General features: G+C 49.1%; 1 protein-coding gene across 1 annotated transcript in view; it reads right to left on the reverse strand.

Moving 5' to 3' along the window:
• Nucleotides 1-15,924, reverse strand: part of TM6SF1 (transmembrane 6 superfamily member 1) — a 30,831-nt gene that overhangs the window by 6,296 nt on the left and 8,611 nt on the right. The window contains exons 3-9 of the mRNA XM_081114715.1: nucleotides 15,561-15,658; nucleotides 14,461-14,564; nucleotides 11,774-11,856; nucleotides 10,239-10,360; nucleotides 6,527-6,631; nucleotides 2,605-2,697; nucleotides 2,307-2,426 (exon numbers count right to left, since the gene is read on the reverse strand). Coding sequence (XP_080970841.1) covers nucleotides 2,307-2,426; nucleotides 2,605-2,697; nucleotides 6,527-6,631; nucleotides 10,239-10,360; nucleotides 11,774-11,856; nucleotides 14,461-14,564; nucleotides 15,561-15,658 — 725 coding nt within the window. The remainder of the gene's footprint in view (nucleotides 1-2,306; nucleotides 2,427-2,604; nucleotides 2,698-6,526; nucleotides 6,632-10,238; nucleotides 10,361-11,773; nucleotides 11,857-14,460; nucleotides 14,565-15,560; nucleotides 15,659-15,924) is intronic.

Raw genomic sequence — 15,924 nt, forward strand, 5'->3', positions numbered from 1 at the left:
AATCAATAAAATATATTTAAAAAAAAAAAAAAAGGTATTGGATTCGAGAATTACTCTTGAGACAGCGCTAAGCAGACCTAATGATTGGCTAGATGTAAAAGGGGAGGGAATAGGAGGTGTGAAGAATTATACCACGAGTTAAGCTCCTACAAAGTACCTTAGATGGGAAGTCGCCTTTCCAACCCTGTAAATTCTAGTAGTCTTGTTGCCATCATCGTGACTTGGCTGTGATCCAATTAACTGGCTAAGCCTAGAGCAGCAGTTCTCAACCTGTGGGTCGAGACCCGCCTAAGACCAGCCTGCATATCAGATATTTACATGACGATTCATAACAGCAACATGACAGTTATGAAGTAGCCACGAAAATAATGTTATGGTTGGGTCCCAACATGAGGAACTGTATTTAAAGGGCCAGAAGGTTGAGAACCACTGGCTAGAGTTTCTGGAGGAACCTCATTCTTTTTTTTCTTTTTTTTTTAATGTATTTTATTGATTTTTTTACAGAGAGGAAGGGAGAGGGATAGAGAGTTAGAAACATCGATGAGAGAGATCGATCAGCTGCCTCCTGCACGCCCCCACTGGGGATGTGCCCGCAACCAGGGTACATGCCCTTGACCGGAATCGAACCCGGGACCCTTGAGTCCGCAGGCCGACGCTCTATCCACTGAGCCAAACGGTTCGGCGGGAACCTCATTCTTAAGCTTGCTTGAAAAGAGCAAGATGAAGACGATCATTTTAAAAGGTAAGTTCATTTGGCTCTTTTACCGACAGTAAGAAAATAAAAGGTACAATGACTTCATTTTCTTCCTTGCTCATAAGAGCCAGTTGTTTAGCTGGTTGTTATTTCGTAAAAATGCACTTTGTGTGATGAAGTCATTCCATAGCTAGTTCCGTTCGCAGTTCAGTGAGCACCTACTGGAGCCCGGGGCGGGGCTGACAACAGGGGGAGGAGCAGAGTGGCAGGTTCTGCTTCCCAGGAGCAGACCCTTTAAAATGAGCCCTCACGGCCTGGCTCAGTGGTTGAGCGTGGACCTATGAACCAGGAGGTCACGGTTCGATTCCCGGTCAAGGGCACATGCCCAGGTTGCCGGGTCGATCCCCAGTAGGGGGCATGCAGGAGGCAGCCAGTCAATGATTCTCTCTCCTCATTGATGTTTCTATCTCTCTCTCCCTCTCCCTTCCTCTCTGAAATCAAGAAAAAATAAATAAAACTAGTCCCTCTGGTTCTGTCTAGGGTAGTACAGTGGAATTCCAAAATCTCAAATTTAGAATGACATCTTAAGGTTAACAGTTCTCAGTTCTCTTTGGTGGCCGTGGTGTTGAGAGACTGGCAAATGGCACTGTAAACAACAAAGCCACCTGCTGCCTCTGTGGCGGTGGACAAACCCCACAACCTCGCTGGGCCTCGTCTGTGTACCTGATGGAGCGCCTGCCAGGTGGTCACTACGAGACTTAAATAAAACAGGTCAGCAGAAAACGTCTTCTGAGGAACCACAAAACAAAGGGGCCCTAGCCAGTGTGGCTCTATCGAGCAGTGGTTCTCAACCTTCTGGCCCTTTAAATACAGTTCCTCATCTTGTGACCCAGCCATAAAATTATTTTCGTGGCTACTTCATAACTGTCATGTTGCTACTGTGATGAATCGTCATGTAAATATCCGATATGCAGGATGGTCTTAGGGGACCCCTGTGAAAGGGGCGTCCGACCGCCAAAGGGGTTGCGACCCACAGGTTGAGAACCGCTGGGATAGAGCGTCTGCCTGTGGACGGAAGGGTGCCGGGTTCGATTCCAGTCAAGGGCACATGCCCCGGTTGTGGGCTCGATCCCCAGTAAGGGGGCGTGCAGGAGGCAGCCGGTCAATGATGCTCTCATCATTAATGTTTCTATCTCTCCCCTCTCCCTTCCTCTCTGGAATCAATAAAAATCTATTTTAAGCCCTGACCAGTTTGGCTCAGTGGATAGAACGTCGACCTGCAGACTGAGAGGTCCCAGGTTCAATTCCGGTCAAGGGCACGTACCTTGGTTGTGGGCACATCCCCAGTAGGGGGTGTATGGGAGGCAGCTGATCGATGTTCCTCTCTCATCGATGTTTCTAACTCTCTCTCCCTCTCCCTTCCACTCTGTAAAAAATCAATAAAATATACATATTTTTAAAAAATCTATTTTTAAAAAACGCACAAAAACAGAGGAGACATGTCCACCTAGTGTTTCCTACCCTAAAACACCGAGCAGAGGTGTATGGGATCCTCAACCAGGACAGCCCTATGCCCAGCAGAGCGTTCACAGCGGAGCGCGTTCTCAGGTACCTGCGCGAGGCCTCCCGCGTGAATCAGGGTGACGTCAGCCATCCAGGAGCACCCGGGCACCACCAGTCCGTAAAGCGCCACCACGAAGTAAGGGACAGAATAGAACAGGTACACCAGCATCTGTGCCAACAGAGAAACGTCATCACACACCGGCCGGCCTGGCCTGGCCCGAGGAAGAGCGCAGACCACGGACCCTCGCAAAGGTGAGCATGTTCATTCCCGCTTCCCGGGCGGAACCACGTGTTCCCATCCTCCCAGAGCGAAGACAGAAAAGCCTTAGGCTCCGTCACTACTTGACCTGGATCTTGGGATAAGCCGCAGGGTCCTTCAGGTAGGGCTCTTGAAACTGGGTATAAAATCGGCAGAAATCAGCTGGGCAATCCAGAGCAATCTGGGAACAGAAATGAATTCGTTATCAAGATGCAGTCACAGCCCTCGCTGGTTTGGCTTAGTGGATAGAGCATCAGCCTGCAGCCTGAAGGTCCCAGGTTCAATTCCCAGTCGGGGCACATGCCCAGGTTGTAGGCTTGATCCCACGGTAGCTGATCAATGATTCTCTCTCATCATTCATTTTTCTCTCTATCCCTCTCCCTTCCTCTCTGAAATCAATAAAAACGTATTTTGAAAAAAGATGCAGTCACAGCTGGCTCTTCTGTTGGCTGATGAGGCCAAATGCACCAGCTTTAGTGACAAACAGCTTTGCTCTGTATCAAAAACTATGTGTGGGAGAAGCTCCCAGTGAAAGGGGAAGGTACCCTGCAGGTGCCCCGGGAGCAGAGGAAGCAAACGGGAGCAGGAACTGGAGCTAACGCTCTGCTCCCGGCTGCCTTTCGAGGACTCGGGTTAAGTTCGAGGTCCCGCCAGCAGAGCACGCACAGCCTGCTTCTCCAGGGAAGAGCTAGCCTCTGCCCCCTGCCTTTCCGTACCAGGTTCATCTTACTATGCTTTATAAGATTCAGAAACAGCCGCCTCTGTCCAGTGCCTCACAGCGTGCATGGCCTTCGGGGGCCAGTGAAGAACAAGGGTTTGAGTCCAAGTTGGTTTGGCTCAATGGATAGAGCGTCAAGCCTGCGGACCAAAGGGTCCCGGGTTCGATTCCAGTCAAGAGCACGTACCTTGGTTGCAGGCTCCTCCCCGAGCCAGGCCCTGGTCAGGGCTCATGCAGGAGGCAACCAATCGATGTGTTTCTCTCACATAGATGTTTCTCTCTGTCTCTGCCTCTCTCTTCCACTCTCTCTAAAAGATCAATGGAAAAACATCCCCTCAGGTGAGGATTAACAACAACAAAAATAACCTCCTCTATCCAGTGCCTCACAGAGTGCATGGCCTTCGGGGGCCAGTGAAGAACAAAGATCTGTGCCCTAGTCGGTTTGGCTCAGTGGACAGAGCATCAGCCCATGGACTGAAGGTCCCGGGTTCGATTCCATCAAGGGCACGTATCTTGGTTGCAGACTCAACCCCCGTGCAATAGGCAACCAATCAATGTGTCTCTCTCACATCAATGTTTCTCTCTCTCTCTGTCTCTCCCCCTTCACTCTTTCTAAAAATTAATGGAAAAATGTCCTCGGGTGAGGATTAACAGAATGAATGAATGAATGAATGAAGAGTGAATGAATGAAAAAAGGACCATTGAAATAAAAACACAAAAACTGGAAGAAAAGAAAAAAAAGAACAAGGATTTGGAAGCAGGGTCCTCATCAGAAGCCACCTCCTGCGTCCCTCCAGCATCCCCTCTGAGAGCAGAGCAGGTTTAGTCCCAACACAGTAGACTCGAGGCCACAAAAGAGCCACGTGTCTCTTTGGCATGTTACTGGGTCCCCTCTCAGTCACTGGGTCCCCCCTCAGCTGTCATCCGTCATGTCCCACCCAGACAACACACATGAACCCGGGTCAGGGGCAGAGTCGGTGAAAGGACTCCCAACCTAACAGCCCCACCCACCAAGCGTGTGCGCACACATGCGCACACACACGCACACACACAGGGAAGTGGGTACAGCTGTGCAAGGTGACAGGTGGCACTAATTTTGTTGCAGTCCTTTTTTATTATTATTATTTCAGAGAGGGAGAGAGAAATATCGATGAGAGAGAATCATGGATCAGCTGCCTCCTGCATGCCCCCTATTGGGGATCCAGCCCACAACCCGGGCATGTGCCCTTGACCAGAATCAAAACCAGGACCCCCCAACCTCCAAAACTGTGAGAAAATAAATTTCTGTCCTTTAAAAAAAAAAAAACCAGGACCCGTCAGTCCTCAGGCCGACGCTCTATCCACTGAGCCAAACCGGCGAGGGCTTGTTGCTGTCCTTTTAACTGTGGGCATTACAGCAAACTAACCAAAGGACAGTTTCACGGCTCTGCGGTCTGAGCAAAGCCCACAGCCTGGCTTTCTCCTTTACTTCCCTCCCCTGAGTCTCTCCTAGTGGCCAGCTCTCCTCCAGGCAGTTTGCAACCACCCACATCTTAAGAAAGCTGCTCCCTCTGAACCCAGCCAGCTGACCCCAAAACAATGAACCCGCTACCTCAGCTTACACTTGCCGCTCTGCATCCCAGCAGCTGTGCAATGGCAGCAGGCTATCGCCATGGAAGCTGAATATAACTGACCGCGTAACTCTGGCTGCTAAGAAGAACTCATGGCCGGAACCGGTTTGGCTCAGTGGATAGAGCGTCGGCCTGCGGACTGAGAGGTCCCAGGTTCAATTCCGGTCAAGGGCATGTGCCTGGGTTGAGGGCACATCCGCAGTAGGAGATGTGCAGGAGGCAGCTGATCGATGTTTCTCTCTCATCGATGTTTCTAACTCTCTATCTCTCTCCCTTCCTCTCTGTTAAAAAAAAAAATCAATAAAATATATTTTTAAAAAAAAAGATTCTCTCTTTAAAAAAAAAAAAAGAAGAACTCATGAAACTGGGACATTGTGATGGATCCTTAATAAATAAACAGCCCTGGCTGGTTTGGCTCAGTGGATAGAGCATCGGCCTACGGACTGAAAGGTCCTAGGTTCGATTCCAGTCAAGGGCAACATGTGTCCAAGTTGCGGGCTCGATCCCCAGTAGGGGGCGTGCAGGAGGCAGCCGATCCATGATTCTCTCTCATCATTGATGTTCCTATCTCTCCCTCTCCCTCTCCCTTCCTCTCTGAAATCAATTAAAAAATATTTAAAAATAAGTAGACCTTTATTGAACAGCTACTATGTATCAGTCCCTCTACATGTATCGATGTTCACTATTAAATCTTCAAAACAATACCGTCAGCTAGCTTCTGTTATTTTATAAAGACGCCAAGGGTCCAAGAGGGTAAGCCTTTGTTCCAAGGCCCCACAGCCACAGATGTACTTACGTGGCAAGGATGCTAACGCCTTACTCCGGGAACCCTTCCTCAATCCCACCACCCTACTCCTGAGAACACCTGGATGCTCTAGGCCCGTGGTCGGCAAACTGCGGCTCTCGAGCCACATGCGGCTCTTTGGCCCCTTGAGTGTGGCTCTTCCTAAGCCTTAGGAGGACCCTAATTAAGTTAATAACAATGTACCTACCTATATAGTTTAAGTTTAGAAAATTTGGCTCTCAAAAGAAATTCCAATCGTTGTACTGTTGATATTCGGCTCTGTTGGCTAATGAGTTTGCCAACCACTGGCCTAGGACACAGTGTTTATTGCAGTCTTAAGTTACCACCTGTTCCCAAGATACTTAAATCAGAAACATCAACGGAACCAAAATACGTAGTGAGACTACTTTTTCAGGTGCCCTTTAATAAGGGAGGAAAGATGCTTCTTTTTTTTTAAGGACATTTCTTTTTTTAAAAAATATACTTTTATTGATTTCAGAGAGGAAGGGAGAGATAGAAACATCAATGATCAGAATCATGGATGGGCTGCCTCCTGCACACCTCCTACTGGGGATCGAGCCCACACCCCAGGCATGTGCCCTTGACGGGAATCGAACCTGGGACCTTTCAGTCTGCAGGTCGATGCTCCATCCACTGAGCCAAACCAACCAGGGCAGAGGGAAGACACTTCTGGGTAGAGCTTGATCGAAGGACCAGAAGGAGGTGGCACAAAGCAGCCCAGAATGGGCCCCGCCCCCTGGAGAGAGGAGGTTTGGGGTTGACCCCGGCAGGAGAGCAGCAGGAAGCAGGCCCCGCCCTCCAGGACCTAATGGGAGAAATATCTGGTCCGTGCGCTAGGAAGTCTGGTATATATGTCACTTTCATCAGTTCTGCTTACCAAGCCTCTAAACAGGCTAAACCCAGTTGCCAGGAGGAGGCAGATGACCAACAGGAAGTCAAATGGTCTTCTCAGCAGGTCCTTTGCTTGGACTTCTTGAACGACCTAAAACAGAGTTTGTAACCGCTGAGCAGGTCCGGGGCTGGAGGAGACCGGAGACCCACTGAGACAAGGGTGGCGGTGGTGATGAGAGAGGCTGGAGATTCCCCATTCATAGCATAACCCCCAGCCATGAAACTTTAGGAAATCCTAGCATAACACCCAGCCGTGAAACTTTAGGAAATCCTAGCATAACCCCCAGCCGTGTAACTTTAGGAAATCCTAGCATAACCCCCAGCCGTGAAACTTTAGGAAATCATAGCATAACCCCCAGCCGTGTAACTTTAGGAAAATCATAGCATAACCCCCAGCCGTGAAACTTTAGGAAAATCCTAGCATAACCCCCAGCCGTGAAACTTTAGGAAAATCCTAGAATACCCCCAGCGGTGAAACTTTAGGAAATCCTAGCATAACCCCCAGCCGTGAAACTTTAGGAAATCCTAGCATAACCCCCAGCCGTGAAACTTTAGGAAATCCTAGCATAACCCCCAGCCGTGTAACTTTAGGAAATCATAGCATAACCCCCAGCCGTGTAACTTTAGGAAATCATAGCATAACCCCCAGCCGTGAAACTTTAGGAAAATCCTAGCATAACCCCCAGCCGTGAAACTTTAGGAAAATCCTAGCATAACCCCCAGCCGTGTAACTTTAGGAAAATCCTAGCATAACCCCCAGCCGTGTAACTTTAGGAAAATCCTAGCATAACCCCCAGCCGTGAAACTTTAGGAAAATCCTAGCATAACCCCCAGCCGTGTAACTTTAGGAAATCATAGCATAACCCCCAGCCGTGTAACTTTAGGAAATCATAGCATAACCCCCAGCCGTGAAACTTTAGGAAAATCATTTTCCCCTTCACGTCTGTTTCCTCATCTGTGAAATGAGCAAATGGGGCCATGTGACCTCAAAGGGCCCTCCTAGCTCTGGTTCCATATTTTTTCTTTTTTTAATAATAATTTTTATTTCTTGAAGTATTACAAAGAGTATTACATATGTCTCCTTTACCCCCCCCCTTGACATTCCCCCGGCCTCCCCTACCCCCTAGTGTCTTGTGTCCATTGGTTCCATATTTTTTCTTGAAATAGCTTTCTTTTGTGTGATGACAAATATAAGGCATACTCATTTCTAAAATAAACCACAAATCGCCCGAGCTGGTTTGGCTCAGGAGATAGAGCATCGGCCTGGAGACTGAAGAGTCCCGGGTGCGATTCCAGTCAAGAGCACCTGGGTGTGCGCTCGATCCCCAGTGTGGGGCGTGCAGGAGGCGGCCAGTCAACGATTCTCTCGCATCGTTGATATTTTTATCTTTCTCTCCCTCTCCCTTCCTCTCTGAAATCAATAAAAATATTTTTTTAAAATAAATAAACCATAAACCCACCACACTAAGAGTTGCTTTATTTTTCACAAAATTAGGACTTCAGCTGAAACCGGTTTGGCTCAGTGGATGGAGCGTCGGCCTGCGGACTGAAGGGTCCCGGGTTCGATTCCGGTCAAGGGCATGTACCTTGGTTGCGGGCACATCCCCAGTGGGGGATGTGTAGGAGGCAGCTGATCGATGTTTCTCTCTCATCGATGTTTCTAACTCTCTATCTCTCTCCCTTCCTCTCTGTAAAAAATCAATAAAATATATTTAAAAAAAAAAAAAAAAGAAGGACTTCATGTATTGACAATTTTGTGTTTGTTCTTTTGATTCTCAACATCTACCTAACTGTAAGCACTTCCCCACATTAGTAAAATTCCTTTAAACACTTAATGCCCCCACGGAAGCACCGTATCCGACTTGTTGGACGTTGAGGCATGTCAACTGTTACACCTGAGGGGGCGGTGAGCACCTTGAATACAGGAGTTTGGCAGCCAGAACGACTGGGTTACAGGGCTCCGTTCGTTAAGGCTGAGAACATAGCCAGACTGCTTTGCAGAGCGGTTCTGAATTTATGTTCCTGTCAGCACTGCATGACAATGTCTACTTCTCCCCGGCTGACTCTGTGTTTTAACTTTTTTAAAAAAATAATAACAGTCATGTGTCTGATGATCACTGCTGACGCATTGGCATGGAGCCTTCAAATGCACCAGAGGGAGGGCCAAGGCTGTGGGGACTGTTTTTTAACAACCACCTCATTCCTCAAAAGGATGTAAGGGGCGCCCTAGCTGGTTTGGCTCAGTGGATAGAGCGTCGGCCTGCGGACTGAAGGGCCCCAAGTTCGAGGCCCAGTCAGGGCACATGCCCGGGTCAATCCCCAGTAGGGAGTGTGCAGCAAGCAGCTGATCAATGATTCTCTCTCATCATTGATGTTTCTATCTCTCTCTCTCTCTCTCTCTCTCTCTCTCCCTGAAATCAATAAAAATATATTTTTAAAAAAACTTTAAAATTTTTTAAAAAAGGATGTAAGGGGTTCCAGTTGTCAGTGTGCCAACCTCAGTCTACATGACAGGTGTCTGAATGTGAACAAATGAAATGTTTGCAAATGAAAATGCATTTTAATGAATTCCCTTGTAAATCTTGTTGTCAAATGAATAATCATGTTCTGATTATCTCTAGTAATGCATCTTTTCATATGTCAGTTTTGCTTAAGCCTCCAGTGGTTCTCAACCTTCCTAATGCCGCGACCCTTTAATACAGTTCCTCATGTTGTGGTGACCCCCAACCATAAAATTATTTTCGTTGCTACTTCATAACTGTCATTTTGCTACTGTTATGAATCGTCATGTAAATATCTGATAGGCAGGATGTATTTTCATTGTTCGCGACCCACAGGTTGAGAACCGCTAGCTTAAGGGATCTTAAGGATCTATAAAAGGAAGAGTAATTTAGTGAGATGTCACTAGCTTAGAAATAAAGATCTTAACAGAGTCTCTGCCCAGCCAGTACTGTTGCATCTGGACACCTGGCTGGGAATAAGGGAGCTGTCTCAGAAGGCATCCTGGTAGCCCTGGCCAGTTTGGCTCAGTGGATAGAGCGTCAGCCTGCAGACTGAAGGCTCCTGGGTTCGATTCCGGTCAAGGGCACGTACCTCGGTTGCAGGCTCTTGGCCCTGGTCAGGGGCATGTGGGAGGCAACCCATCAATGTGTCTCTTCCCCATCAGTGTTTCTCTGTGTCTCTCCCTCTCCCTTCCACTCTCCCTAAAAATCAATCAATGGGGAAAAATATCCTCAAGTGAGGATTAAACAAAGAAAAAGAAGGCGTCCTGTAGCTGGTATCCATGTGCCTGGATCTCTTAGTAATTGGTACCCTATGGCTGTGTGTGCTAACTCGAACGCTGTATCCCTCCAGCCTCCCCTCAGGGCCGTAAAGGCACAGGTATCTCTGAAGAGATGCCCAGGTGCTCAAACTCCAGGCCACAGACAGCCCCAGACCAACCCCACACAGAACTCATGCAGAATGTGAGGGGAGCAGCCCAGGGGACCACTGGCCCCGGAAGTACGCGCCGTCGGACAGACAGTCTTGGCCACCAGAGCTAAGGCGTGACAGACACTGCAGAACCGACACAGTCACGCCGATGGATCGCGGTCCCCAAAAGCTCCAGTCCCCTGGAGGCGCACAGCTCAGTGGCCCGTGGATGCGGGTGCGCCCTGCCAGTGTGCAGACAGGTTACACGTGACTTAATAAAAAATCACCTTGGACGGGTAATGACAATATTCCGACGGCTGGTTATAGATTCTGAAGCCGGCCCAGACAGGAAGACACGTGTATGGTATGCTTAAGATGAAAGCAGGGCAAACGCGTGTTCCGAACTTCCCTATTGACAAGAGAGAAAGGGAGAGCCAGAAGGTTACCAAAAGCATCTAGAAACACAAGGAACATTTAGGATACCTCCTATCTCCAGCCACCTAAAATTTCCCTATGAACCAGACAATATTTTTAACCAGAAAAACCAGATCAACTCAAAACTTAGGTGTTTAGCAGGTATGTCCCGGCTACAGTATTTTTTTGTAATATATTTTTATTGATTTCAGAGACGAAGGGAAGTGGGGAGAGAGAGAGAGAGAAACTCAATGATGAAAGAGAATCATTGATTAGCTGCCTCCTGCACGCCCCTTACTGGGGATGGAGCCCACAACCCGGGCATGTGCCCTTGAATTGAACCTGGGACTCTTCAGTCCGCAGGCTGATGCTCTATCCACTGCCGCCTACATACAGTATTTTTAAGGTATATGTGGAATATCCTGATTTCTCGCATGCATAAATAACCTCATTTACATTAGCCTTAAAGAGTATTTCATTTTCAAGGACATTTATTGAGTTCCCACAGTGTGGCAGAGTTATATACAGGGCAGGGGAAAAAATAGGTTTACAGCTTTTGGTATGGAAAATAACACAGTAATTAATAAATAATCGTACAAGAATAGACTCTGTTTCATGTACTATCAACTACTTCTGTCCCACCCTGCACACCACAAAAGTTTTAAGAAGTATTTGCACACTGCATGTAGCCACAAACACAATACTGAACCCCTCCAAACCCCTCTCAAAGTCAGGCATCACTGATATTAAATTGCGTGATTGTGCCCTAGCTGGTTTGGCTCAGTGGATTGACTGTTGGCCTGCAGACTGAAGGGTCCCTGTTTCGATTCCAGGCAAGAGCACATGCATGGGTTGTGGGCTCGATTCCCAGTAGGGGGTGTGCAGGAGGCAGCCAATCAATGATTCTCTCTCATCATTGATGTTTCTCTCTCTCCCTCTCCCTTCCTCTCTGAAATCAATAAAAACGTATTTTTTAAAAATTGCCCTAGCCAGTTTGGCTCAGTGGATAGAGTGTCGGCCTGGGGACTGAAGGGTCCCAGGTTCAATTCCAGTCAAGGGCACATGCCCAGGTTTCGGATTCAATCCCTAGTGGGTGGATGAGCAAGACAGCCAATCAATGATTCTCTCTCATCATTGATGTTTCTATCTCTCCCTCTCCCTTCCTCTCTGAAATCAATAAAGATATTTGTTTTAAATTGCCTCGTTGTTCAATGTACATTTTTGAAAACTGCTCAAAAGCATTTTTCAAGGTAAGATTAAAGAGGGGAGGGAGGACTAATTCCACAAAACAGCTTTTTGGTGAGCTCGGAATGTCTTGGTGCTGTGACAACCAAAATAGCATCTCTCTTTAAAAACAGTCCCCATTGTTTCAGAAAAGGAAAGTGAATTTCAAGATCAAGTTTCTTACCTACAATGTTTCCTGGCACAAAAACAATCATGCTCATCATAATCGATCCGACCCAGTACAGCCCAATGTTTCTATAACTTTCCCTGCAACGAAAAGACCTTGGCTTAGCATGCCATCTGCCGAAGACGAGCCAGTGTTACCTTTATCCTCACTAACAACGTACCTGGATGGAAACCCCAGACACAGGGAACCCTGGTGCTCACCCTCCATTTCCTCGTGAGACAAACCACAGAACGCTCTCTGTACCTTTTTGTTATTTCGTTTTGGGTTTGTTTGTTTTGGGGTTTTTTTGCTAATCCTCACCCAAGGATATTTTTCCATTGATTTTTAGAGAGAGTGGAAGGGAAGAGGAGAGACAGAGAGAGAGAAACATCGACGTGAGAGAGACACATCGATTGGTTGCCTCCTGCACACACCCCCACCAGGACCCGGGGCCAGGGAACCTGCAACCAAGGTACGTGCCCTTGACTGGAATCGAACCCGGGACCCTTCAGTCCGAGGGCCGACACTCTATGCACTGAGCCAAACCGGCCAGGGCTCTGTCCTTTGGAATAGGAACTACACTGCGACCCTAACCTGTAGACCACAACGCCCTCGTCACTGCGAAAGGCGGCCTGTGTTTCACTCTTAGGTACGAAACGGAAAAGAGGCTCAAAAAAGGATGGAAAGTGGATCCACTTCCCTAACCATTGGAAGTACGAGTAATGGGTGTGAAGTGGACTTTCCCTGGTGTCACAGAATTTTGGCCAAAGCCCCTAAAAGTAAAGATAGTAAGTGATATATAGCCCGGCCGGTGTAGCTCAGTGGTTGAGCGTCGGCCCAGGAACCAGGAGGTCACCAGTTCGATTCTGGTCAGAGCACATGCCTGGGTTTCGGGCTTGATCCTCAGTGGGGGGTGTGCAGGAGGCAGCCCATCGATGATGCTCCTCTCTCATGGCTATTTCTACCTCTCTATCCCTTACCCTTCCTCTTTCTCTAAAAATCAATTAAAAATATATATTTTAAAAAAGTGATATATACCCCTAATCTTCTTAATAGGCGATGCTAACAAACAGATCTTTCAACCGATATCCCCATAACCCACTCCATAAGGAGCTCCAAGACACTCCAAAGGGGAGTCTTAGCCGGGAACAGAGGGGTTCCCTTCTGAACTGTGTGCTTCCTGCCCCGCCCCCACCCCCAAGCCAGACCCATAGATCCCTCCAGGCAGGTCCGTTCAGTGACTGGGCCTGTCAGTAGGACAGGCAAGAGCCCTCTCCCCCTGTGGGCGCTAACAGAGCTGCAGAAACTCTGGCCCACTTCCGACAGCGTCCACGCAGAGCATGGGCAGCCTCAGAAATACGGGACGTGTTCCCTAGAGCTTGGGAAGGGGAGGCTGGTGCCTACAAAAGTCCAAAAATTAGCTGGAGCTGTCCTTGAGTTCACGATTGGGGGGCGGGGGTGCACGCACAAGCAGGGCATGCATTTGGTCCAGGTGAACTTCAGCCTTGTACAGAATGCGTGTCCCTAGCCGGTGTGGCTCAGTGGATACACCATCAGCCTGCGGACCGAAGGGTCCCAGGTTCGATTCCCGTCAAGGGCACATGCCCAGGTTGTAGGCTCCTCCCCGGCCTGGGCCCTGGTCAGGGCTCATGCAGGAGGCAACCAATCAATGTGTTTCTCTCACATCGATATTTCTCTGTCTTTCCCTCTCTCTTCCGCTCTCTCTAAAAATCAATGGGAAAATATCCTTGGGTGATTAAAAAAAAAGAGAGAGAGAGAGAGAAGAATGCATGGCTTTCCCTCACCTGCAGCCACGGGAGGTCTGGGAAGGTGGCTGGACTTGACTGTCCTGGGCTAAGGGACCCCAGCGGAGAGAAGCTGTGGTGCACCCCCGTGGGCAGGGGAGTCACAAACTCACTCACTGCAGGGATCGGTGCAATGCAGAGCGTCCTGTGCAGGGGTCTCCAGAGAGGCCACGTGTGTGCCCCAGAGCAGACCCAGCATATCCTAAAGCAGGGCCAACCCCCAGGAGATTGTGTCATTGAAGACCCTGCCCCTCTTCCTTTAACCCCGTTTACATACATACATCCTCAGAGAATCCAGGGTAGGCTGACTGGAGAAGGAATGGAAAGACAGGCCCCTACGCCTCAGGCCCACACCTGGACGAGGGAAAGGCAGCTTGAACTGGCGTGAGGCTGAAGCTTTGCGTTAGAATGTGCTGGGCATGCCCAAGCCGGTGTGGCTCAGTGGACAGAGCGTCAGCCTGCGGACTGAAGGGTCCCGGGTTCGATTCCAGTCAAGGGCACATGCCCAGGTTGCAGGCTCGATCCCCAGTAGAGGATGTGCAGGAGGCAGCCGATCCATGATTCTCATCATTGATGTTTCTCTCTCTCCCTCTCCCTTCCTCTCTGAAATCAATAAAAAAAAAAATGTGTTGGGCTTAAATTCCTGAAAAACAGTATTCTCATAAGAGAACAAAATCAATCAGGAAGTTAAGGGCCTGCCCGAGCCATCACCGCGGCAGAGGTAACCCGGAGAGCCGGGTGCAAAGGGCCGGGGAGCGCAGAACGCCGGGTCTGACTCATCTCCAAGGAGCAGCCTTCAGTCCGGGGACACCTGTCTGTCCACTCGCCTGTGTTCCCCTTACCTACCCGCGGATCGGTCGCTAAGGCGGCGGAGACACACACCCCGGCGAAGTGACTTACTCCCATGCGATGGCCGCCACCATCACCAGGTACATCAGGTAATGGGCGGAGCCGTCCCAGTAGCAGACCATGTGCCCATACGCCGTGTTCAGATACGGTTCACCCTGAGGGAAGCATGGAGAGGGGTCCGCTTTACATGGGGCTCAGACACCGCGCAGAACACCAGGCCTGCACCTCGCGTAAAACACAACAGACCTGATGTGTGCAAGTCTGCTCAAGTGAAACGACGCTGCAGCTCATAAAGTTACAAAATCGGCAGGAAGGGGAAAGTACAACTTTAGCCCTAGCTGGTTTGGCTCAGTGGATAGGGCATCGGCCTGTGGACCGAAAGGTCCCGGGTTCGATTCCAGTCAAGGGCCTTTACCTCGGTTGCAGGATCCTCCCCGGCCCGGGCCCTGGTGGGGCTCATGCAGGAGGCAACCAATAGGTAACTAATCAATGTGTTTCTCTCACATCAATGTTTCTCTCTGTCTTTTCCTCTCTCTTCCACTTTCCCTAAAAATCAATGGGAAAATATCCTCGAGTGAGGATTAAAAAATAGTAAGTAGCCCTAACCGGTTTGGCTCAGTGGATAGAGCGTCGGCCTGCGGACTCAAGGGTCCCAGGTTCGATTCAGGTCAAGGGCATGTACCTTGGTTGTGGGCACATCCCCAGTAGGGGGTGTGCAGGAGGCAGCTGATCAGTGTTTCTCTCTCATCGATGTTTCTAACTCTCTATCCCTCTCCCTTCCTCTCTGTAAAAAAAAAAAATCAATAAAATATATTTAAAATAATAATAATAAGTAAATAAATAATAAAAAGCCATATCCTTGGATGAGGATTTTTTTAAAAATGCTTACTGTCGCCCGGCTGACGTGGCTCAGTGATTAAGCATCGACCTACGAACCTGGTGTATGGGACAATGATTATCTCTCACCGTTGATGTACTTTATACGCATAAGACTAACTTGGGCTTTCAGATGCAGTGATATTTTAATAATATTACACAAATTCTCAATTCATTTAAAGTTCGTCTTTTCCATTAAATGTACGTGAAGGAGGCTGGGTGGGTGGGGGGCTGGCCCTGGGGCTTAAGGCTCAGACCGCGAAGCGGGGCCATACCTCTCGCAGGTAGTGCGTCATGAACCCGTCGATGACTCCGTCCTGCTCCAGGCCTATGATGAGGTTCACCACGCTGGTAAAGCCGAACACGGCGTACACTGGGGAGAGAGCAGCGGTGTACACGGAGCAGCCCGGAGACGATGCCACGAGCTGGCATCCGCCAGCAACAACGGACCGTTTTAATGTTTTCCAGACGGTCCCGTGGACGCTGTCCACACGGGCCAACAGGACATCCCTCCGGCACACGCAGCAGGATCTCCGCCCGTGTCGTGGGTCTGACATCGCTGCCCACGTGCGCTCACCGAGGGGACACACGCCAGGGGGTAAGAATGACAAACTCAGCCCCTAACTCTGTCGCCTCCCC

The sequence above is a fragment of the Myotis nattereri genome (genome assembly GCF_964212035.1).
Source record: "Myotis nattereri genome assembly, chromosome: 21".
Taxonomy (NCBI): domain Eukaryota; kingdom Metazoa; phylum Chordata; class Mammalia; order Chiroptera; family Vespertilionidae; genus Myotis; species Myotis nattereri.